Source organism: Aspergillus pseudodeflectus (assembly GCF_044049435.1).
Source record: "Aspergillus pseudodeflectus strain CBS 756.74 chromosome Unknown BJX68scaffold_27, whole genome shotgun sequence".
NCBI classification, from domain to species: Eukaryota; Fungi; Ascomycota; class Eurotiomycetes; order Eurotiales; family Aspergillaceae; genus Aspergillus; species Aspergillus pseudodeflectus.
In genome coordinates, this window is record NW_027263803.1 from 194,745 (window position 1) to 216,781 (window position 22,037).

Below are 22,037 nucleotides of genomic sequence, written 5' to 3' on the forward strand. Positions count from 1 at the left end.
GAACTATACGCAAGCCTGGTATTTAGTCTCCTGGTTCTGATTTCTCTTCCCGTCCCTCTTCTCTTCCCCTTGCTATTCACACTGCATCCTCTTTCTGCTGCTATCTGCTTTACTCTGCATCCGATATACCCTTGACTGGGTTTCTCTGCATCGCATACTACCGCATCTTAGCTGTTCCTGTCCGTGGTGAGCGTCAGCCAGCGGTTGGACGACCTCGACAGCCTCAGTTCCAAAAGTCGTTTTTGTACAGATTTCTGCTCAGCGTTTTGCAGCTCGATTACTTCAGTATGGCTACTCCTCTGGTTTCTACGCCAGTAAAGACCCACCATGGGATCTTCTCAACCAAGATGGCGGGCGGCCGCATACCCCTCACACCCTCTCCCCGCGGACGACGGGACAGCGTCGCCTCCAACAACTCCTCCCCCTTCACACCTCCTCGTCACGACTCCGAAACAACCAAAGAACACGCCCGCTCTGTCTATGGCGGAAACCTTTCTTCGTATTTTGCCAAATCCGTCTCCCGAACCTCCCGTGCCTACCGAGAGTCTCCCAAGTCCAACATTGCCCGTATCCGCAAGTCTCCCAAGCACCTTGAGCTGGGCGCTTCAGACTGGTCTTTGACCGGAACCGGCCCCTCATCTACTCAGTCACCATCGAAGGAACGGTTACGAAAGGAGGTTCCCAGCCGCGCACGGGCTGGCAAAACGACCGTCAGAATCGCCCACAACGCCGGAGATCGCTTTATCCCCAACCGGTCTGCAAGTGAAGGACTAGTCACGTCAGGAGCTGCCAAGCCCGAAGAAAGCCAACGGCCCAAGACTAGCGGTGGTGGTGATGGGTCAAGTGTGCTGGCCAGTGCGGCCAGCGCCTTTGATATCGGTGGCCGTGGAACCGACGAAGACCTTACAGCAGCTTTGGAGAATCTCGGTTTGGACGACGATGAAAGCTCGACATCATCATACACAAAGCCGGCACCGGACGCCGTGGCATACGAGTCGTCTTTGGCCAATGCTTGCGGTGTGAACCTAAACACCCGCATCCTCGCCTTCAAGCCGCCACCTCCAGAGTCTTCAAAGCCGATTGATCTTCGTGCTCAGTATAACCGTCCTCTTAGGAACGCCAAATCTCAGTCCGCTCAATTCCGTCGACGCGTCCAGACCGCGCCAGAGCGTGTGCTAGATGCTCCTGGTCTTCTCGATGACTACTACCTCAACCTCCTTGATTGGAGTTCCGGTAACCAGGTCGCCATTGGCTTGGAACGTAATGTATATGTTTGGTCTGCCGATTCGGGGACCGTTAGCTGCCTGTTAGAGACATCTCCTGACACCTATATCAGTAGTGTCAAATGGAGTGGTGACGGTGCTTATGTTGGCGTTGGCCTGGGCACCGGCGAGGTGCAGATCTGGGATGTCGAAGAGGGAACCAAGCTTCGCAGCATGTATGGACATGAATCGCGTGTTGGTGTGATGGGCTGGTCCAAGCACACTTTGTCAACTGGCGCCCGTAGCGGCCTGGTTTTCAACCACGATGTCCGCATTGCTCAACACAAGGTGGCCGAGCTGGTCTCCCACACCTCCGAAGTCTGCGGCCTTGAATGGCGATCCGATGGCGCTCAGCTTGCCACTGGTGGTAACGACAACCTGGTCAACATTTGGGATGCCCGCTCCCTGAGTGCTCCAAAGTTCACCAAGACCAATCACCGCGCCGCCGTTAAGGCCCTGAGCTGGTGCCCCTGGCAACTCAACCTCCTCGCCACTGGTGGTGGCTCGTACGATCGTCACATCCACTTCTGGAACACCACGACCGGTGCCCGCACAAACAGCATCGACACAGGATCCCAAGTCACCAGCCTCCGATGGAGCAACCACTACCGCGAAATCGTCAGCTCGAGCGGTTTCCCTGACAACTCTCTAAGCATCTGGAGCTACCCGACCCTTGTCCGCAACGTTGAGATCCCAGCTCACGAGACTCGTGTTCTTCACAGCTGTTTAAGCCCCGATGGCCAGCTTCTAGCCACCGCCGCCGCTGACGAAAGCTTGAAGTTTTGGAAGATCTTTGAGCGCAAGCCCGGCACTAGTGCCTCTGCCTCGCGCGAGGGCGGCGTTGGAAGCAAGGCGCAAATGACCAAGTCGATGACTATTCGGTAAAGTGGTACATTATATCTCTTTCTTTTTGCATGGTACCCTAGCATGTTTGACCATTGTACTTCGGGTTCCTGGGGCATGGAGTTCTGGCGCAGCCTTCCGGCGTTGCATTTAGTTTGACGTATATCACATTGTCTAGAAGTTGCGAATTCACACTGCATCCTAATCGGCTCTTTCTTCCTGCTGTAGAACAATACGAACGGACTACGATTCTTCCCAGCGCTCATAGTCGGGGAAATACGCATCATGAATCCTCCCCGTATACTCCAGGACAACAGGAAACCCGAGTATCACTTCCTTCATCTTCGGCCCTCTACGCAAAAAGACCAATTAGCCCAAGCAAACGGAAGAATGGAAACAAAGGTGGGAAGACATACGCAGTCGAAATCAACCCCGAAACCACAAATCCAAACAGCGCTGCATCCGCCTCGGTCGGGTCATTTCCACCCAAGATCCAGAACGGCCCCTCCTCCTCGCCGTCGCCATGCGCCTGAGCCTTCTTGGCCTTTGACGCAACGAGCAAGTCGTTCACGGCTTCCCAGACCTCTACGCGGAAGCTCTGGATCTCATCATCCGTGTACCGGCCCGTTCCTTGCCCGTGTAGGGTCTGCAATGTGCTGCGATATATCAGGATGCCGACGAGGATGCGAACCGGGAAAGGGATTGCGCCAAGGGCGTGGTCGCGCATTGTGTGGTAGTTTTCTGTCCATCGCTCGCGAGTCTAGATCCTTGTCAGACTGGTAGAACGCAATGCTGCAGACAGCCTGCGAGATTTGATCTGGGTGTGCGATACATTGTAGAAATAGGCTTTATCCTCAAGAAGAGCGCGGAGAGCGAGGTCGTGGGCTCGCTCCGCTGGAGACAAAGAGCCACTGAGATCCGGGACGATGTTCCGCTCGACTAGGTGTTTGATGATCAGCGTCGAGTCGCCAATGCTGTTTGATGAGTCTTCGTCTGTGATCTTGAGGTAGGGAATTTTGCCCTTAGGCGCTGTCCTGACGGAGCCTGATGCCGCCTTGTAAGGAACATTCGCGAAGCGAAGGCGGGCCTCGAGCTTTGTTACAAAGGGGGACCAGACGTAGCGGTTGGGTTCGAGCCAGCCGCGGTAGAGTGTCAGGTTTGGCATTGTTGGCGATGACTCTTACAGATTGTTGGATGCTACTTTAGATACTAGCAAGAGTGAAGCTTTTAAGAGGTGACCTCGGAGGGTTTATAGGCACCGGTAGGCGGCATTTTTGGCCCCCAATAGCTGTGGCTATCATGAATGATCATATTCAGGTTGAAGGGTCTCATCTCGTTATCGGGGAGATTGTCGAATACATTCAGCCTTGGCAAAGCTCTCAACACTCGAATGCGTGGCTCCGTAGTACAGAGCCTCGAAGAACCCTATGGACAGGCAAGGCGAATAACAAAGAGGCGGTTCGAGAATTTATAAGAAATGACGCTAGGGTGCTGAGTCATCTGCCTGGAGTGCTGGATTTCGCCCGGGTAAAGCGACCCTCATCCGAACCAACACCTATCGCTCTCGCCCTTCTATCTCTTTTCTACTCCCTTTCACTGGGCCAGCGCCGCATTTTAAGGGTTATATCATTCTGTCAAATACATCTCGCTGTTGTCGGGGGACGATATCTACGGGTACAAGTGCTAGTCCCGGGGTGATAAGATATAGTGACCGTTGGGGAGCTCAACCGCCGCAACCCAGAGGCCTGTGATTGCCGACCACTGCGACGACGAGGCTGTCCAGGCGAAACCGCCTTTTGTTAGGTTCTTGGGCTTTCCTTTTGACTTTTCTTTACTTTTTCGTTAGAAAGTGAGCAAGAAACAATCTCAGAGTCCCTTCTGTTGTCTTCTAAATCCGACGATAATCGCCTACGGACTCCCTTGTCTTGACGTCTTGACGAACAGCACCATGTCGAACCAGTTGGTGGTGAGTGCCATCTAAACACAATTCTACCTTGAATGAGCCAAAGATATCAGCAGTTGCTGCTGATTCTTATCCCTTACTTTCCTTGTTCTGAGGATGTTTGGCTGAACTGGGTCGTCTCGCAGGGTTCGGTGTTTGAGCGTGTCATCCAGGAGGTGTGCGATGCATCCCAGGTGGATTTCGAAGAGAGTGGTGTGGACCAGCAGACACTTGCAGATTTGCGCAATGTGAGTGTTTTTTCATCCTTTTTTCGCTTTGATGAGATGTCTTTGTTCGTTGAGGGGGAGCCCCTTGATGGGTGACTGAGTCTGGGCCAAAGCGGGGGAGCCCGAGAGATGCGGAAGCGGCGAATGTCCTGGGGGACTGCCTGCTTTTAGTCTCTTTTTATACCCGCCTGAGGCCGCCAAGCCACCTCACCTCCTCCAGCGCATCTTGACTTCCCCTCTATTTAATTACGGCTCTTGACCTAATCGTCATTCTGATACATCATATGTTACACCCTTGTGATATTTGACATTTGTTTTCTTCTGCTCGGGATTTCTAACTTCGTTGCAGAGCTGGCAAAAGAAGCTTTCCTCTCTTGGAGTCGCTCACTTCCCTTGGGACCCTCCACCACCGCAGCCAGCTCCGGCTCAGCCTCAAAATCAACCGATCCTCCCACCTACAGCGACCGTCCCATCCAACGCTCCTCGTCCTCCTCAACCTCCTGCAGTACAGCAACAGCAACACCAACATGTTCCGCCTCAACAACCACATCCCCAGACTCTCCCTCCCAATATCCCACCTCTTCATGCTCCAACTCCAGTTACCGCTGGTCCCATGGGCCATTCACCACAGATCAAGACTGAACCCGGTCTGAACGGCCATCCCGGACTGCCGCCCATGAGTCACATGATGGGCGCACCCCCAAATGCACAGTCGGCACGGGAACGGGCGACCAACCTGATCCAGCAGCGCTATGGCGCTGCGGCCGCCAACTCTATCGGCCAAATGCAAGCTCAGCAACCACCTATGGGATTGCCGCGCCCTCCTAATATGCAAATGCCGAACGGCCAAAACCATCAGAATCGTCAGGTTAAGCAAGAGCCTGGCTACCATCCTGCGCCGCACCCATCGATAAGCAACTCGCAAACCGACGGCCCCGCTGCTAATGCGTTGTCAGACTGGAAGGCAGAAGTTGCACGGAGGCGCGAGGCTGCCGAGCGTCAAGATGGCGAAGGTGACCGGGTGCTCCGAGACCACTTAAGAGAACGTATGCTACAATTCGAAGGAGGCGGTCTCATGGTACCCTTGGACGAGCGTGAAGCTCAGCCAAAGACTCGATCAGCCCACACTGCCGGCTCATCCACGATGCCAAAGGCGCAATATGACGGCCCCGGCGGTGATGATACCAAGGAAGAGGACGACGAAGACGCCATCAACTCGGATCTCGACGATCCGGACGACCTAGTTGCTGAAGATCACGATGCTGAAGACGCCGTCGGGCAGGTTATGCTTTGCACATACGACAAAGTACAACGCGTCAAGAATAAGTGGAAGTGCACTTTGAAAGATGGGATCTTGACCACGGGAGGAAAAGAGTATGTTCTATATAGCCAAAGTCAGCAAACGCTCGCTAACATGCACCAGATACGTCTTCCACAAAGGTCAAGGAGAGTTCGAATGGTAGAACCTCGACCATTATACTGCATCCAGACTGTAGTACCTATCGTACTCACCAACCCTCTAAACAACATTTTGACCATGTAAAATCTCTTTCTCGCCTTTTTCTTACTTGGCATTCGGCGAACTACCACAACAGAACGAAACCCATAATGATTCTTTTCCTCAAATTTACGAAAGAGCAACAACACAGGATTACCAACAGAGTAGTGCCACTTAGTTACCTTTGCCTTCTCTTTTACCCTTTTTTTTTTCGCGCAGCTGGTGTGGATGGCGCTATGCAGGCGGATGATGCAGTTTTTTCCACGATCTCTGTATTAGAACATCTATAGTGACAAATCACATCTCGAAAGTTGAAACTCGGATTCGCTTTGCTGCCCGTCTTCAACCTATTCAAAGAAGTGGCCGAGAGCTGCATACTTTCTCTACAAAGTCTACACAGTTGTAAAAGAACACTCGTAAGCAAAAGCAACATGAATCTCGGATTTCCAGAACTTTTTTCTCTGTAGTAACGACGCCTTGAATGATGAAATCGAATGGGAATCAAGAAAGGCCAGACACAAGCTCTATCAACGAGGATAGCAAAACACCGAGTAGGAAAACACAAACAGTTGTATCTCAAACACCGTAACAAGCCACGAAAAAAGCCACGCCGAGAGAGAAAAGAACAAACCCCAAGCAGTGCAGTTGATAAGTCAGAAACCTGTCTGACACCTTTGTAATGTCTATCTGACACCAGAATACATTCACCAATTCTCCTACGTATTCCCTTTTGTCCCGATCGATACCAAAAGTGGGATGCGACAAAAAACACCAAACGCATGTTTCGTCCAACTGACCTAAACCCGATCTAGACACATCATCTCTATGATGCATCTCGGCCCTGTTCTGTCGTGATTTATCGCAGCTAAAGGAAAAGGCCACGAAACGTTATGAGTATTAGACCGAGAGGTGAGGAGATCGAGTCGACAAATTGCAGCCCCATAACTGGTCAAGGCGGAGGGGAGAAATGTAAATCGAACAAAAAGCAACATTGAAAGAAGATCGTATGAAAGATGTGAGATGCCTCTCCAACCTCGGTCGGTATCGTCAAATCCAAGGAGCCAACTGTTCAAAGACCATCTCTTTACACGGGCAACTGGGCAATATTAACTCCAAACCACCGAACCGGTCATTAAATCGTATGTCACGCGAGGTCGTAAGATTTCATAGAATCGAAATAAGGGGACCGACTGAAGAAGCCAAGGAAAAAATGAGTCAACAGGGGAGTCTATAAAAGACCTTCCTCGCCGATGCCGGGTAAGCCCGCTCCTGCAACGTTGATGTTCTGTCCCTGCATCACACCTCCGCCGTAGTTCAAACTACGAGCGGCGGCGAGCTGGAAATCGGGATTGCATGGAGGTGAATGTGACTTGTGGTACTTGAGGCCGTTCAGGTTCTTGTACCGCTTGCCGCAAACTTCGCAGCGATATGGTTTCTCCTTCTCCATGCCAAGGGTACCAGGGTAAGGAGCAGATGTTTCTGGGTTAACGATAGAGAATGTGCCATCAGCATTATCATGCAGTTGTTGGTTATTGTGGCCATGCTAGATTAGACAGTCAGCTTGCGAAACATACTGAAAGGAACTAGTGTCGAAAACTTACAGCCTTGTGGTACTTTAGTCCATTTTGATTCTTATAAGCCTTCTCACAGCCAATTACAGGGCAGCGGTAGGGCTTAGGCTCTTCGTTCGGAAGCAGCGAAGTAGTGTCAGGAACGCCTGCCAAGATTTGCTGTTCGCGTATTCTTCTCGCGATGTCACTGTTGGGCCCGTACTGCGCTCCACTTAGTTTGAAATGGGCATTTGAGGTGTTGATTCCACCAGTGGGGCTAAAAAGTCGTTTCGCGGGCTCGTCAATACACAGGTCCACCATGTCGTTATTCCCGGTGAACCTCGCAAATTGTGGCTGACCCTGCAGCATTGCAGCTTGCATAGAAAGCTCCCCAAATGGGTTGATCATGCTGTCGTCGAGCTCTGCAGGGGTCCCAGGAGTTGAGGAATCTGGGGTACCGCGGAACTGCGAATTCTGGAGCGCGTTTGGCATAAGAGTAGGAGTATTGACGGAGGAAACGGTAGGGTTGTTCTGCAGAGAGAGAGGTCGAGCAGATGCGACCGGCGTCCCAGGTTGAGACCCCTTGAAACCCTGGTGGCTTGGGAGCATTGACAAGTTCAAATTGGGGAGTCCATGATTCGGGGTGCCGAAACCTTGACTCGAATCTCGCGATGGATTTGTGAATAGCTGGGAAGACGCATCGCCGCCGTCCATGGGTTCATCCATCTCCATGTCATCGATAGTGTCCATGTCGGAAAGTGGCTGGGGTGTATGCATCTGACTCAACTTGCGCTGCATGTCCAGTGTTCTATCCGGCTGTAAGCCTCGATTCTGGCCGTTGCTTTGCTGGCTTGGCTGCTGTGACATCGCGGCAGCAGCGAGCGCGGCGCGGCTGTCTACTTGGCTTGGGCGCTCCCCCGACTTTTGAGCGTGCGCTTCTTCATAATGTTGTAATAGGTCGTGGAGTGTAGGCAGGGTCACACCGCAGCAGGCAAAGTCGCGCATGTAGTTCGCTTCTAATTTGGGTAGATAAGAGGAAGAGTGAAATGAGGGCGATTGGAATGTAGTAAAGGGAGAGGTGCCGGTCATTATGATACTATGGCAGCTCTGGTTAGCTTTCCACCAGGCATGTCACAAGAGGACTTCATATCACAGAACTTACTCATCGCGAATCCAGCTGCCGACAGAAACACCGCCCCAGCTCATGCCACCCACCAAGCTTCCAGCTAAAGACTCTCGGCGCTGCATATCGCGGTTGGCGTTGGACATTGAGATCGGCTTGGTGCCGTTTCCCCATTGCGCGGACCCTGCACCGATGGAATCCTTGCGAGGCACTGGAGGTTTAAACATGCTGCTGATGCCGATACCGTTGGCATTGGAGATGCTGCCCGTACGCTCTGCATGGCTAGCGCCTCGGAGAGCTGATGTCAAGTTCGAAGCCTGCTGTCCCGGAGGAGAGACAGAGGTCTGTCGGGTGGCGATGTCGATAGGAGTTGTGTTACTCGTCATCATGTCGTGTGTGAGAGAAGGGAAGTCGAGAAACGGAAAAGAGAGACAGGGAAGGCTTGGAATGAAGGTAATAGCCCTGGCGAAGCTCCAAGTATCACGGAATGAGTGTCGCTAAACTGGCAGTGAAGGTACAGGACCTTTTTTACGTTCCGGTCCGCGCAACGGCAAGCCAAAGCGGGAGGGGAACGGCGACTCGACGAACGATTCGGATGATAAATAGAGGGGCAAGAGTAAGGATAGCCGGGATGAAGGGAGCGGTAAGAGGCGAAAGAGATGAGGTGAGGGTCTGTCTCTCTCGAGGTGCAACGTGCAGCATAAACTTGGCGAGGTAGACGATAGGCAGGTGTTGCTGAGACGAGAGTCCACCTTCCACCCTCGGATAACGTCCCGCTTGCACTGCGGAACTCTGACGGATTCGGGAGGTGGCGGCTTCGTAGCAGAAACGCCGAGTCTATGACGGCTCGGGTAGACGAGAGGGAGAAGCAGCGCGGGTGAGGAGCAGTCGATAAAGTCGTATCACGCAGGGCGCCGCTTCTGCGAGGGACAGTAAAGGTGAAAGTAGAAGTACGAGTGCGATGCAGGGAAATTATAATATGATGGGTTGAGGTCAACTAACACTGGGACGGGGTTGGAGCGGTAAGTTTGATTCACTGTTGGATACGCGCGTAATACCGGACCAAGTGCATCCACCGCTCCTCTCCAGCCTGGCGTTTTAGAATTTGGATTCCAGTCCTGCAGCTATTAGTAGTAGTACCATAAGCGCCTCAGAGCTACTTATGAGTCGCTATAGTGTGCCGTGCTAGCCCGTGGATCGTAGATGGCATGATTACGTCGAGTAGACGTGAACTTGAAGCTTCCCGGGGCTGGGTAATGATGTATGGTCAATAACGATCCTCCCAGAGGGTGGAACCAGTATTCACCACAACAATGGGCCGCTTGCAGGCCTTAGTTGGCCTCTAGTGTGCTTCCAGAAAGTCCTTGAGCCAAAGGAGGAACTCCGTCGCCAATTCTACGGTAAAGCCGGCGCCCTTGGCGTATAATTAGGTAAAAAATACTCGCTGTTTCATACCAGCACTTGTGCATCTTTCAACTGGCAACTGCAAAACCCCGATTTCTGGCGAATTTTTGGGTCCTCCTGATGGCAGAATAGATGTTTGGGCTCTGCACAGAACGTCGGACTATCTACTCATATTGAGAAGTTGTCCTCGAAGCTGCAGGTCTTTGCGCTTTGGGATTTAGCCCTGCTTGCATTCCTGTGAGTTGTGACACCTGAATCTGACGCTGCAATCCCCCACGGGCTTATCGAGCGATCAAGCGGACAAGCGGGCAACTTTCGGAGGGGCAACTCACTCCCCCAATTCTTGGCTCATATGCAACTCCATGGCTCTGTGCTTCACTGCCAACAGTACACTTCTGGAGTGTGAACCTCTGAACTCAACACTGGTAAGTTCAAATTTGGTCGGTACTGAAGCCCCTGAAGCTTCCAAACCTAGTGAGCGTTGCACGTGGACTTTTTCCGGCTTTTCGAGCCAGTCTTCCATCCGGAATAGTCTTTCCTACTCGGGTGCTGATGGGCAGGCATTTGGAGTCCCTGATCCAGAAGGCTCACCATCCGTCCGTTCTTTCGAGTTCGTGTGCAGAGATTTGAGCCTGAGTAGCAGCCGCATTGCCTACCGGGAGAGAGCATGGTTGGAAAAAGCAACCGACGATGAGTATGCGCCTCGCCTTATTAACTCATTATTATCAATGCTTCGTCCGCTAGTTCCGCGGCCTGCTCGAACCAGATGATATAGCTCTATTCTTATCCCTTCAGCATCAAATCTTACCTAGGTATATAAGTTCTGACTTCACATCGCTTCGCACCATCGACCCCTGCCGGTTGGCCCAAGTTATTCCTCGGGATGGCGGGGATGCGACGTGAACTGGGGATGAACCGGCATGATTTACTTAACTGAGGAATAGTGCGAGATACACTGACGCTAGAGTCATACTAGAATCGTCTCATATTACTCCGGAGTGTATCTTTGCCCCAAAGTATAGTACTCACAGTCACGGAATACACGCATTGCTTTAGGAGAGGGCTGGTATTCTTCGATACCAGATCCACCTCTCGGTCTACCCAGGCTTCGTACTTGTTTCAGTTATACCTCTCCAGCTGCTTTGCATGCATGGGATTTTAATCTCGGCTGTATAGATTCCATTCTGCTCCGGGTTGGCGTCAATAGTTTCGAGTATAAACCTCTTATCTATAGCAAACACAACATCCTTGTACCACCACATCCTAGTGCGATCTATAGTGCGATCTGCCAATGTACGTGCTAAGACCATTATGAATTTATGAATCATTGTGGGGGGTATACGTACTCCAATAATCCCCATACGGGCTGTGTTGCCACTCCCGCCACTCCCCTTTGCAAACAGTACAAACTTCTTGCAGTGGGGCTCAAATCTCAAAATTATCTCCGTCGCCTTTACCTTTGTTGAACGGAGCATTGCGCTGGTCTGGCGGGGTTCCGAACGGCTGCCACTCCCTCTACTGTCTTTCGTCAAGGCAACTTTGAGTCATCCAACTGTTTGTGAACCGCCATGGACCCCCCAGCGGATTCGAAAGTCGTTCCTGAACCTCCGGCGCAAAAAGTCGAGAACGGCATTAATCATGCTGAAGAACCGCCTACGAAGAGAGTCAAATTGGACGAATTCAACCCTTATTCTGCACAGCAGAATGGAGAGCTTCCCCAGAGACAAAAGGGCATAGCACCAATCAAGGCAGAGTATGCGATGCCGAGAGCTCTCCGAATCCTACGCTGACACAGACCGACTCACCTTCCAGGTTTCTCATTCCCAAACCTACGCATGCCCAGCCTGCCGACGATGCCGACGATGCCGCCGAAGAATCAGCCTATCAAGACCGCGACGACGAGAAAAAGGGAGGGAAGAAGAAGAAAGGCGGCGGCCAGAACACGAACCGTACGTTCGGGAGGTCGCAAGACGCAAAGGGACTGTGCGCAAGTAGGACTTTCAGCCCGGAGTTCTCGCCGGAAGAGTGCAAGTTCGGTGACAAATGTCGCTTCGAGCATGACCTGCGTGTTTACTTGAAGGAGCACAAGCGCGAGGATCTTACAACTCTAGGCGGGGTTTGCCCCGTTTGGGATGCTCGGGGGAAATGCGCTTCAGGCTGGAAATGTCGACTTGTCGGCTCACATATGACCGAACGGGATACATCAGATGGAAGAAAGGAGTTGGTCCTGGTTGAGGATGAAGAGCGCAAGAGCAAGGCCCGGCCGCTTGTTCCGTTTGCCGGAGAGGACGGCGTGGTGAATGCGACTTCATCAGAGGACAAGGTGGCGCTTGCGAGAAGACGGACACAGACCCCAAAGGCCGATGCTTATACGAGCTGGCTCGACAAGTCCTCCAAGTGGCTAGAGCAAACGCTTCACGGACGCTACCAGGAGGGAGAACAGCCGGTTGGCGAGGACAAAGACAAACAGGAAAGAGAGGACGATCGCGCAACATTCATGCAGGCTCCATTCTTGCCATCCGAGAAGCGTCGACTGTACTTTGGACCCGAGACTCCGGCTCTAGCGCCATTGACCACGCAAGGAAATCTACCGTTCAGAAGACTGTGCGTGGAACTCGGTGCACAGCTCACCTACTCGGAGATGGCTGTCAGCATGCCGTTGATTCAAGGCCACAAACCGGAGTGGGCATTGATGCGCGCACACGAGTCAGAAGCACTTCCCCCAACCGTCTCTCCGGGCGACGGAATTGTCCAAGGCTATGACAACTCACAGGACATGAGGTTTGGCGCTCAGATTGCTGCAAGCAAGTACAAGTGGGCCTTGAAAGCAACAGAGGTGCTGTCCGCTCTCACTCCGAATCTGCGGGTGATTGACTTGAACTGCGGGTGTCCTATTGATCTCCTCTACCGTGAGGGAGCTGGATCTGCACTGCTTGACAGTCAATCAAAGCTGGAGAAGATTCTTCGCGGAATGAACGCGGTCTCTGAGAAGATTCCCATTACAGTCAAAATTCGAACTGGTACAAAGGACAACAGCCCGACTGCCCAGAAACTGGTCGAACGACTCGTCCTTGGAGGCCACGAGTCCAGCCTGCTCGGCTGTGGCCCAACTGGTGTTGCGGCTATCACTCTTCATGGAAGAAGCCGACAGCAGCGGTACACGAGAGAGGCCAACTGGGAATACATTTCTGAAACGGCCGCGCTTATCAAGCGCCTCAATGAAAAGACAGACGAGGTTACAGACACCATTCGAGAACCCGAGGAGCGACTGCAGCCGAACGGTGGCAAAACCTGGTTCTTGGGTAATGGAGACTGCTACTCACATGTTGACTATGACGACCATATCAACCATGCCGGAGTAGACAGCGTTATGGTCGGTCGCGGTGCCCTGGTCAAGCCATGGCTCTTTGAGGAGATTCAGGCAGGGCAGTACCTTGACAAGTCCGCTTCCGAGCGGTTAACATACATTGAAAAGTTCGCCAAGTACGGCATGGAAACATGGGGAACGGACGAATACGGCTTGGGCATAACTCGACGCTTCATGCTGGAGTGGCTGAGCTTCGCATCACGATATGTGCCGATTGGACTGCTGGAGTATTTGCCTCCAAAGCTAAACGATCGTCCTCCGTTCTGGAGGGGTAGGAATGACTTGGAAACGCTAATGGGCAGTACGAACTACAAGGATTGGATCAAGATCAGGTAAGTTTATATAACCAAGCTGCCGCTGCTCGATGCTAACAGGACTATAGTGAAATGTTCCTTGGCCCAGCCCATAAGGACTTTAAGTTCGAACCCAAGCATAAATCAAAATCTTACGAAGCAGAAGGATAATTGATACAGGTATATGGGGCTATTGTATATGTCGATCTAGCACCAATCAAAATAGAATACTGAGACAGTCTTCCAGTAGATCTAGATCGGTATCACGTGTAATCCTAAAGTACATCATCACGTGACTAGACAGCAGCTCAATCTGAATTTATGACGTCTTCTCGCCTTGGAACCTGCTAAAAGACCACCTCATCTCTCCTTCGTCCACCTGAAAAGGTTCCTTCTCAAATACTTTCAGTCTTCGAACCTCTCCTTTGAAGACACTCTACAAGCTATTTCCTTTGAACCTAAATCTTTGCTCACCTTTTGAGTGACAATTATCTGTCGCTGAGCCTTTGTTTACCTTGTTTTCAACCTCCCCTCATCGCATACCTTAGCTCTCGAATCGATCAACGAAGCTTCCTAAACGAGTCGAAATTGACACTTGAGCAAAATGACGCTCTACTACAGTCTTGTAAGTATTATGGGCCGATCCTAAAGTTCTCGTTCTCGAGGCATTGGCGCTGGGTTTGACTGCAGCCTGGAAATTGGGCCTCGGACCCTCCGGCTTCAGGTTTCACGAAATAACTATTTCGCAGGTCTTTTGCCTACTCGTCTTCGAGATGGCCGTGTTTATGGGCTTGATCGTTCCCCTTCCATTCACGGTCAGGCGGAAGCTGTTCGCCTTTGTCTCCGAAAGTCCTATAATAGCCAAGTTACAGTATGGGTTGAGGGTAAGCCACTGTGGTTTTTCGGTGGAAACTCCATCCTAACTGTGGATTAGATTACCTTTATCTTCATCCTCATCCTCTTCATTGACAGCGTCAACCGGGTATATCGTGTACAGCTTGAGGTTGCTGCATTCGGCAAGGAAGGCGGCAATGTGGGGTACGTTTTCTCCTCTTGACTGCACATTTCTATCGACTCGAATGCGCTAATTGTTCTGTTAGCAGAGCGGCCGCACTCGGTACCGATCGCATGGAAGTCCAGGCCCGCAAATTCTACTCGCAGCGCAACATGTACCTGTGTGGATTCACCCTCTTCTTGTCCCTGATTCTCAACCGTACCTACACCATGATCCTCGAGACCCTCCGTCTAGAGGACCGCATCAAGCTTCTCGAGGGTGACAAGCGGGCCGGTGGCAAGGACTCCGCTCGTCTTGCGCAAGCTGGTGACATGGGCGAGATCGGCCGTCTGAAGAATGAGCTCGAGGCCAAGGAGCGCGACATTGAAACTCTAAAGAAGCAGTGCGAGGGTCTCACTAGGGAGTATCACAACTTGGGTGACCAGGTTGCAGGAAGCAAGAGCGAGGACGGCCCCAAGAAGGACCTATAACTCTTGACCCTCCAGCTCCGCTTCTAAGTGGATTAGTGCTGTCTGTTAGGTGGCGTATCCAAGCGACCCCAACTGTTGCGAATAAGACAGCATATGAAACTCGGTTGCACTCTCCTGAGGGAATGATCTTGCGACAGTTGACGGGTCAGGTGATTTCCAAGCTTCCCGCCGCTCCGGGTATACCTAGTATCGGCGAGGACGGACGACGAACGGGCTCATGCCGTGCTATCTGGAATTTGTTATTTGTGCCTATTTATGAGGCGTTTAGGTGATGGAGTGGTGAGTGGGCAATAGGTATACGGTGTGTCATGCTCAAAACGGAAGCGTTCAATATGATCTTTGAAGTTCTAAAGCCGCAGTTCATTGCGCTATGCGATGGATATATCCCAGAGTCTGTTTGTACTAGTAGACACCGCCAGTCGGTCCGGAAAGATTAAGCACAACTGTTGCTAGAATAACACATGATCTCAGTATATATATATATATATATATATATATAAAAGGACAGGCAGCAGTGGGAAGAACCGTCATCTATCCAAATCATTGTCCTCGGTGAATAAAGTATTGTACAATTGGTCGCGCCTACCCATTAATTCAGATTTGTAGACAACCTTAAGAAATAGCCACACAAGACCCATCATCGCTCTTTCCCCATTTGACCAATCGAGTATATGAGGAAGGAACGACCGACGACCTCGCGGGAACGCCCTTTCTTACTTCATTCTAGGAAAGAGCGACCTCTAACCCCGCCGGGGGTCGTGCCTTCCTCATCTGTCTAGTTTAGATATACAGCATGGAAGGAAGGAGCTACCCATGCCCTGTCGTCGCTCTTGCCTCGGCTGACCAGGCGCATAGGAACGGGAGGGACGACCGGGACCTCACTCCAGCATTACCACGCTCCTCCTGTTTCGTTCCAGGAAGGCGCTTCGGGTACCTAGGTAGTTAGTCGCGCCTTCTGCGTAAACCTAGTCTATGCTATCTCGCGCCACGGTAATGTATTATCGTCCTGTAAGAGCGATCTCGGTGTGCTGCGGAAGGGCATCTTTCCTGCCGTTTGCATCATGACTCATGACTAGGGCCGCGTCGCATCAGTGTAAAGTCAACGGAAGGGGTTGGGTGGAGGGCGCCAGCGAGAAGGCGGGAATTGCCAAGCTCCGGCGGAAGGTTTTGTCCTGAGGCATAACCGGGGTTCGCGCTGTGATGCTGAAGCAGGATGCATGGTCCCGTCCCGTGGATGGGATTTTCTGCAAGTTCTAGGTTTGGAAGAGAGTTACTGGTAGCCTTAGAAGAAACACGGCTATGGAGGTGCTCCCGAGGCTGGTGGAAGTGGCACCAGTGTGGATGAGTGAAGGCGAGCGGAAGCGGGAGCTCGGGGGCGGGTTCCGGGGGAAGTTGTCAGTTGAGGGACCTTCGGGGTATGACAACAGGGGAATATCCTGGGTGAGGATGAGAAAGTCTGTGTAAGACGGGGAGTCGAAAAGCACGTTGAATTCTGAAGTTTGAGCTAGCTGGGTACGGAGATGGTGTGTCACTGGAACGGGGAGTGTGGGGGAGAGCTTGGATTGGATAGGGTGGGCGCGGAGACGGCCGTTATTTTGGGGGATGACAGAGTTGGCCGGGAGAGTATGACAAGCTCTGCTCCCAAGTTTGTGTATCGTACCAGGGGACTGGACCGGTTCTTCTTCATTGTTTGTTCTCAATTCGTCAGAGACTCCAGAGGAAAACAAACGAATGGATGCTGGAACCATGGACAAGCAAACTGGAGCTCGTTACGCGCCAAGGCAGATCAGGGAGGCTTAGCAGCCAGAGCTAGGTAACAAGCGACCCAAACTCCGGTTTCCGGCGGTTTGGCCCAGGGACCCTCTGGGCTCGAATCGAGGGCTCAAGATGATCAATTTGCCAAGAACCGACAATCACATCATACGGATTGTTGCGTATGTTGATTTCTAAGACTGATCTGCTTCTGACGTGTACACTGTACAGTAGTAGCTCAGCCATCTTATCACACTAGAATTACGGCATCGCCTACTCGATACTGGTGTGTAGGATAACGTAAAGTCAGGTAAGCAAGGGTGTCCTCTAGGGGCAAAGCCAAGCGTAGCCAAGAGACACGAAGGTTCCAAGTGGTCATCATAGCCAAAGGTTAACTTACAACATCCTCGCACTCTACGGAAAGATGTAAACACGGGAGCCGGGGGAGTGGCGGGGCTGGCCGTGGGCAAAAGAAAAACCATCATATGATGCAGAGTCAGTCAGAGGTTGAAGAAGGCTCTCGAAGGACGGATCATATGACCACACCCCACCTCCGCAGGAAAAAGAAACAATATTCTGAAAATTTGAAAGGAAAGCTGACGCCGTCGGCGGGTTGCGATAAAGTCCAACAGTGTGAGCCAAGAGGCGCAACGTAACACCGAATGGACAGAAATGCCGAAATGGAATGTACCCCAGCAAGCCTCGATGTATAGGAGAGAGGTTTAAGAGCCCGCCCATCGGCAGATGTGTCCTCGTTGTTCGTAATCGATATGCCACTGGAACTCCGGCTGGGAGGGCCCCAGGATGTCGGTTGGAGAGGAGCAGAAGTCCGCTGCAGGCTGCATTGCTTGGAGCCTATTTTGCTTTTTCCAGTTATTGACTCCGTCGAGCACTTGCCGAGAAGGCGTCTTGTGATTGGATGGCGTAGGCTATTTCGGTGTAGCATCTGGGCAAGTGGCCCAGGCGGGTGAACACAGATTAAGTTCCATGCAGCAAGATAACCTAACTTGATCCTTTGGATTCTCCCACTTCCCCTCCTTGTTGCCACATTTTTCGCTTCTGGGAAACTTGGGCGGGCTGGGCCCACGTCTCACCACTGACCAGAGATCTGGAAGCTCTGAGAGTCGTGTAACTTGGGTCTGAGATTGCGTTGAACGGTCGAGAACACACTCTGGGTACTTTGTTTACAACCATCTACAGCGAGATTACCAACTATTATTGTGAGGATCTTACGAAAACGGTGGTCAGGGGTAAAAATCTCGACTATCATTGCTTGGCTGTGGAACATCGAAAGATGCAATTTATCACATCACCATTGCACAGGGCTTGGCGGTTTATCAAGTTGCCTCTTGGCAGTTATCCATCAGCGCCCCTCGCTTCATCTCCTGTAGCCCTCCGATTGTCCGCTAGGCGAAGACAAGCGGTACGGAGTAGTGGTATCATATGCGTCATAGGACAAAGGATGCTAGTAATATAGGAACCCAGAATGGAAAGCAACAAAAGGTACGCAAAAAGAAAGACTCAAATCCATACCCACCAAATAGAGACTTCATGGTCGTGTCCAGCGCGATTCGAGACTCCAAGGCGGAGATCGTCGCTAGCATTTAATCATGGCCTAGGTAGAGGAAGCCACCAGGAAGACGAGAGACATTTCGGCTGAGTCGGCGGGTGTTGCTGCCGCTCGAGGACTGGCTGTCAGAGCGCTCGCGCACCGGCGAGGGGGGGACAATGTCGTGGCCGAGAAACAGGAAACCGCCAGGTAGGCGTGACACAGTGCGGCTGGGTCTGATGCTGCTGGCACTAGAGGATTGACTGTCGGAGCGCTCACGCACGGTAGAGTATGCGTTGGGAATGTCGTGGCCGAGGTAGAGGAAGCCACTGCGTCGGCTGGCGGTAGAAGACTGGCTGTCGGCGCGGTCACGCACAGGGGAGAAGGCAATCTCACTCTGCTCGTTGGTAGTTGCGAGAGGAGCGTGTTGGATGGGAGCCAGGACAAGGAACTTTTGGTTGGTGGTGTGGGAGAACATTGTGCTCGGTTATTCGCGGGTGAACCAAATAGAGGGGGTTGATTTTGGAGTGGAGAGGGGTTGAGAGGTTGAAGATGGAGGGGAGAGATTTTCTTGAGGAGCTTGAGAAGAGTGTTGTTGAAGACACCATTCGGTCGGATTCGGCGCCCGTTTTATACATGTGGGAGAGGCAGCCAAGAGCCGGGAGGGGTGACCAAAAAGGGTGTTGATCAAGCGCGGAATCCAGTGTCCGCTCGGTCAAGCATCCACGAAGGTTTTCCCAGGCCCAAAGGGTGGACCAAAAGACAAACACGCTGTATTCCGTATTTCACATGCCTGGACCGGTATTATTAGGAACAAGAGGGCTGAAAAACGTCATTGCCGGCAAGCCCCCTGTTCCAATACAGGTCTTGGCTGAGATGATCCGCTTTCCTCCATAAAGGAAATACCCCACCAAGCTGGGGTTGTGTATCAGCTTGCGCAGGGCCCTCAGGCCACTCCTATGTTGCCATTGGGCGTCGGCGCCGGTGGATTCTCAGAGATTGTGACCTCAAATCAGCACAAGCACCTGGGCCGACGCGTATCCGAAAACCCTGCCTCGGATGATCAGCGACCAGAAGTGCAGCCAAGAAACGTGCCCTGACTATTGATCTGGATTGATCTGGCTGCCGCTTCAGTTGCAAGAGCGTGGGGTCGCTTGTCTGCAGAAGACAGCATCGTGCAACCATTGGGCTCTGGACTCTTCTCCGATGCATTCTTTTGTATCCCCTTAAGCCCGCATGACCTGATCTATTGTTTGGTCGTTCGCTTGGCTGCAGGCTATCTCGCATAGTTTCCACGGGCTAATCTCCTCGTCAAGATCACGCGTGCTGTACGTGGACTCTGCCATAACGTGGGTTATGTAAGTAGGTAAGCAGAGATTCAAGGGGGATATTTGAGCATATCTCACCCTCGCTCAGAGCCAGTCAACGGAGCCTGTTCGGGTTTGCAACGGATTGAGGGCATGATGTTGTATTGCCCGAGGGAGAGAAAAACGTTCAGGCAGAATTGAGAGCGACATCAAACAAGACTCCGTTTGTGTTTATCAGTGGCTTTCCCCAGAAGAGGTGAGTTGAGGAAGAGCAGTTCTTGCCTTTCTTTAACGGTTGCCAGGAACGCACAGTCACGTGCCACGAGCCTCCTGCGGCGCCAACAAACTCCAGGCAAGGCGTTCTCGACACTTGCCGGGGCTGCATTCCCCGAGATTCATTGAGCGCCTATGGTTTTCTGCTCTTGAAGAGACGTCGATCCAACAGCGGCTATGAACCTGCTGTGCCGCAGGGGTGAACCTGTCGATTGTCGCTGTTTTAGCGCCTCAGCCCTTTGCGCCGTATCGCCTTGGTCACTTTGTCGGTGGCGCGGATCCCCAGCGGCTCAACATTCATAGAGACGACCTATAGGCCGGAGAACGCCTGGCACGAAGAAAAACGCCTCGAGAACTGATACCTCTTTTCGAATGATCATTCTCAATGAACATTTTCCTTCTCTAGACGACGTTCATCATCGGCTCCATTGATCGTGAAGAAGCGACAAAAATTCATAGGCCGAGAATGCTTCGTCACTAGCACACTAAGTTAGCGACTATACACTCTGTCGGTATCACACACCAACACTGCATCGCTGAATGCCTCCATTTACTCATTTCGACCAAGCTCGGCTCCCAATTTTCGTCTCTCAATTTTCGTCTCTTATGCAGCGAGAGCGCGAGATTTTGAGATTAGAGCTCGGCATGAGAGAGAACAGTAGATGGCGGGGGGTGGGGAAGCATGTTGAGACTTGCAGGTATCACCAACTGCGTCAAGTACCAAATGCTGCATACATTGGTCAGTTGCAAAGTATCGCCTCCTAAATGCTGTGATGACTATGTGATTCTTGCAGATTGGCCTTTTAGCCTCTCGGCCTCTCCGTGAGGTGTACGCAAGTGCCCACAAGATCCTGGGTCGGCCCCGGAAGCTGCGTACCTGTCTTGCTGTGGATGCGGGATGCGGAAACGTCAGGGAATTGCGGCACATACCCCTGACAGGCGCAGACCATGACAGTTCATGTGAACCAACAGGCATGGGAACAAGGACTGGTGGTCGTGTGTCCTCTGGACTCTTGATATCAGAATGACCATATCAGGATGACCATATCAGGATGACCATATCAAACCGTCGGATGCCAAGTTCATGACGAATAGGTCTCGAGGGAAGAAGGGCTCGGTCTCAATAAGAGGGCTCGGTCCGTTGCCTGGCGCTGCCTAGTGTTCGTCAGATGCTCGATCTAGGGAGTAGCCGGACTGCGGCATGACCTCGAACAATGATAGAACTGTTGGTCACATACGAGCACTGATTCGACAAGGGGAATGTTGGCCTCTTCTTATTTTTCAAAATTGCCAGCTGCATATGTGACTGGCTGACAGAGACAGCACAGTGCCTTCAACATGATGTCAAGCCTCTTATGATGCAGTCCGGGTTTAATGAAGCTCATAGGCAAGGATTCCGATTTAATCCTGCCGATGAAGCAGACCAGTACCTTTCCCCCATTTACTTTACAAGGCAAGGAGTGCTCGTCTAGGCAGCCCCCCGGTAGCCTCCATCTGCACAGATGATCCGCAGTACCGCCTATCTCTTTAGATGTGGAAGAGTCGGGCTGCAGTAGACCCCGAGGATAATCTGTGGATGGAACCATTCGTCGAGATGCTTCCATTTGAGTGTGATAGACGTTGAATCACCAACCCCTAGGCCCTTTATGTCTTAAGGGTGTCTAGGAATAAGAGAACATGCATCAGTAGTTACCGTTCGCTTTCACTTACCACCTGCAACCCCCGTTCTTTCTTCGCCGTTTCCCTGTCGATTTTTTTATTATTTTAATTTTACTTATACCTTCTGAGCCACTTGTTCATTCTGTCATACCCACTGCCGTTGCTTCTTTTGTGTTGTTTTGTATTCAGAGTTGCTGCGGCGCAGTCAACGAGGAAGCCCTGCTCTATCCTTTGGCGATTTCCACCAGCTGCGGTGATTGCATTATTTAAGACCCTCACCACCCGGCGAGTTTGGCCAGAACATCATCAACCATCAACTCTTCACTCGAGCTTTCCTCAAGCAACTCTCGAAGAACTATCTCTTTCCGAACCTGCACAGCTACAGTCATCTTCGGCTGCTCTTTGGCTTATTTCCTCTGCCGGACCCTCACGATGTGCTCCCAATACATCTACGAGTACGACTGCGGTTGCAGCATTCCTGAAGGCGATGTCGTCCACTGCGC

General features: G+C 51.9%; 7 protein-coding genes across 7 annotated transcripts; 4 read left to right on the forward strand and 3 right to left on the reverse strand.

The window, feature by feature from the left end:
• The first annotated feature begins 64 nt into the window (after positions 1-64).
• BJX68DRAFT_106235 (WD40 repeat domain-containing protein) lies at positions 65-2,508 on the forward strand. Its single transcript, XM_071035831.1, has one exon. The coding sequence runs from the start codon at positions 288-290 to the stop codon at positions 2,145-2,147; it is 1,860 nt and encodes a 619-aa protein (XP_070897999.1). The 5' UTR covers positions 65-287; the 3' UTR covers positions 2,148-2,508.
• Positions 2,248-3,686, reverse strand: BJX68DRAFT_106208 (glutathione S-transferase family protein). Its single transcript, XM_071035829.1, has 3 exons — positions 2,938-3,686; positions 2,522-2,865; positions 2,248-2,457 (listed from the first exon to the last, which is right to left on the reverse strand). Exons 1-3 carry the CDS (start codon positions 3,268-3,270, stop codon positions 2,349-2,351), a joined length of 786 nt encoding a protein of 261 aa, XP_070898000.1. The 5' UTR covers positions 3,271-3,686; the 3' UTR covers positions 2,248-2,348.
• Positions 3,539-6,096, forward strand: BJX68DRAFT_239141 (transcription initiation factor IIA large subunit). The gene is made up of 4 exons (XM_071040477.1): positions 3,539-4,071; positions 4,194-4,295; positions 4,624-5,648; positions 5,698-6,096. The coding sequence occupies exons 1-4, from the start codon at positions 4,054-4,056 to the stop codon at positions 5,735-5,737; spliced, it is 1,185 nt and encodes a 394-aa protein (XP_070898001.1). The 5' UTR covers positions 3,539-4,053; the 3' UTR covers positions 5,738-6,096.
• A 680-nt stretch (positions 6,097-6,776) lies between these two features.
• On the reverse strand, positions 6,777-9,090 carry BJX68DRAFT_106248 (zinc-coordinating transcription factor SFP1). Its single transcript, XM_071035832.1, has 3 exons — positions 8,485-9,090; positions 7,374-8,418; positions 6,777-7,315 (listed from the first exon to the last, which is right to left on the reverse strand). Exons 1-3 carry the CDS (start codon positions 8,832-8,834, stop codon positions 7,001-7,003), a joined length of 1,710 nt encoding a protein of 569 aa, XP_070898002.1. The 5' UTR covers positions 8,835-9,090; the 3' UTR covers positions 6,777-7,000.
• Positions 9,091-11,306: 2,216 nt separating this feature from the next.
• dus3 (tRNA dihydrouridine synthase DUS3) lies at positions 11,307-13,774 on the forward strand. The gene is made up of 3 exons (XM_071040478.1): positions 11,307-11,602; positions 11,662-13,548; positions 13,599-13,774. Exons 1-3 carry the CDS (start codon positions 11,418-11,420, stop codon positions 13,678-13,680), a joined length of 2,154 nt encoding a protein of 717 aa, XP_070898003.1. The 5' UTR covers positions 11,307-11,417; the 3' UTR covers positions 13,681-13,774.
• A 92-nt stretch (positions 13,775-13,866) lies between these two features.
• On the forward strand, positions 13,867-15,493 carry BJX68DRAFT_239152 (putative BAP31 domain protein). Its single transcript, XM_071040479.1, has 4 exons — positions 13,867-14,134; positions 14,259-14,393; positions 14,444-14,547; positions 14,610-15,493. Exons 1-4 carry the CDS (start codon positions 14,114-14,116, stop codon positions 14,992-14,994), a joined length of 645 nt encoding a protein of 214 aa, XP_070898004.1. The 5' UTR covers positions 13,867-14,113; the 3' UTR covers positions 14,995-15,493.
• A 2,857-nt stretch (positions 15,494-18,350) lies between these two features.
• On the reverse strand, positions 18,351-18,773 carry BJX68DRAFT_267883 (uncharacterized protein; the record flags this gene model as incomplete). The annotated part of the gene is made up of 1 exon (XM_071045930.1): positions 18,351-18,773. The coding sequence occupies one exon, from the start codon at positions 18,771-18,773 to the stop codon at positions 18,351-18,353; it is 423 nt and encodes a 140-aa protein (XP_070898005.1).
• Between the last annotated feature and the right edge of the window lie 3,264 nt (positions 18,774-22,037).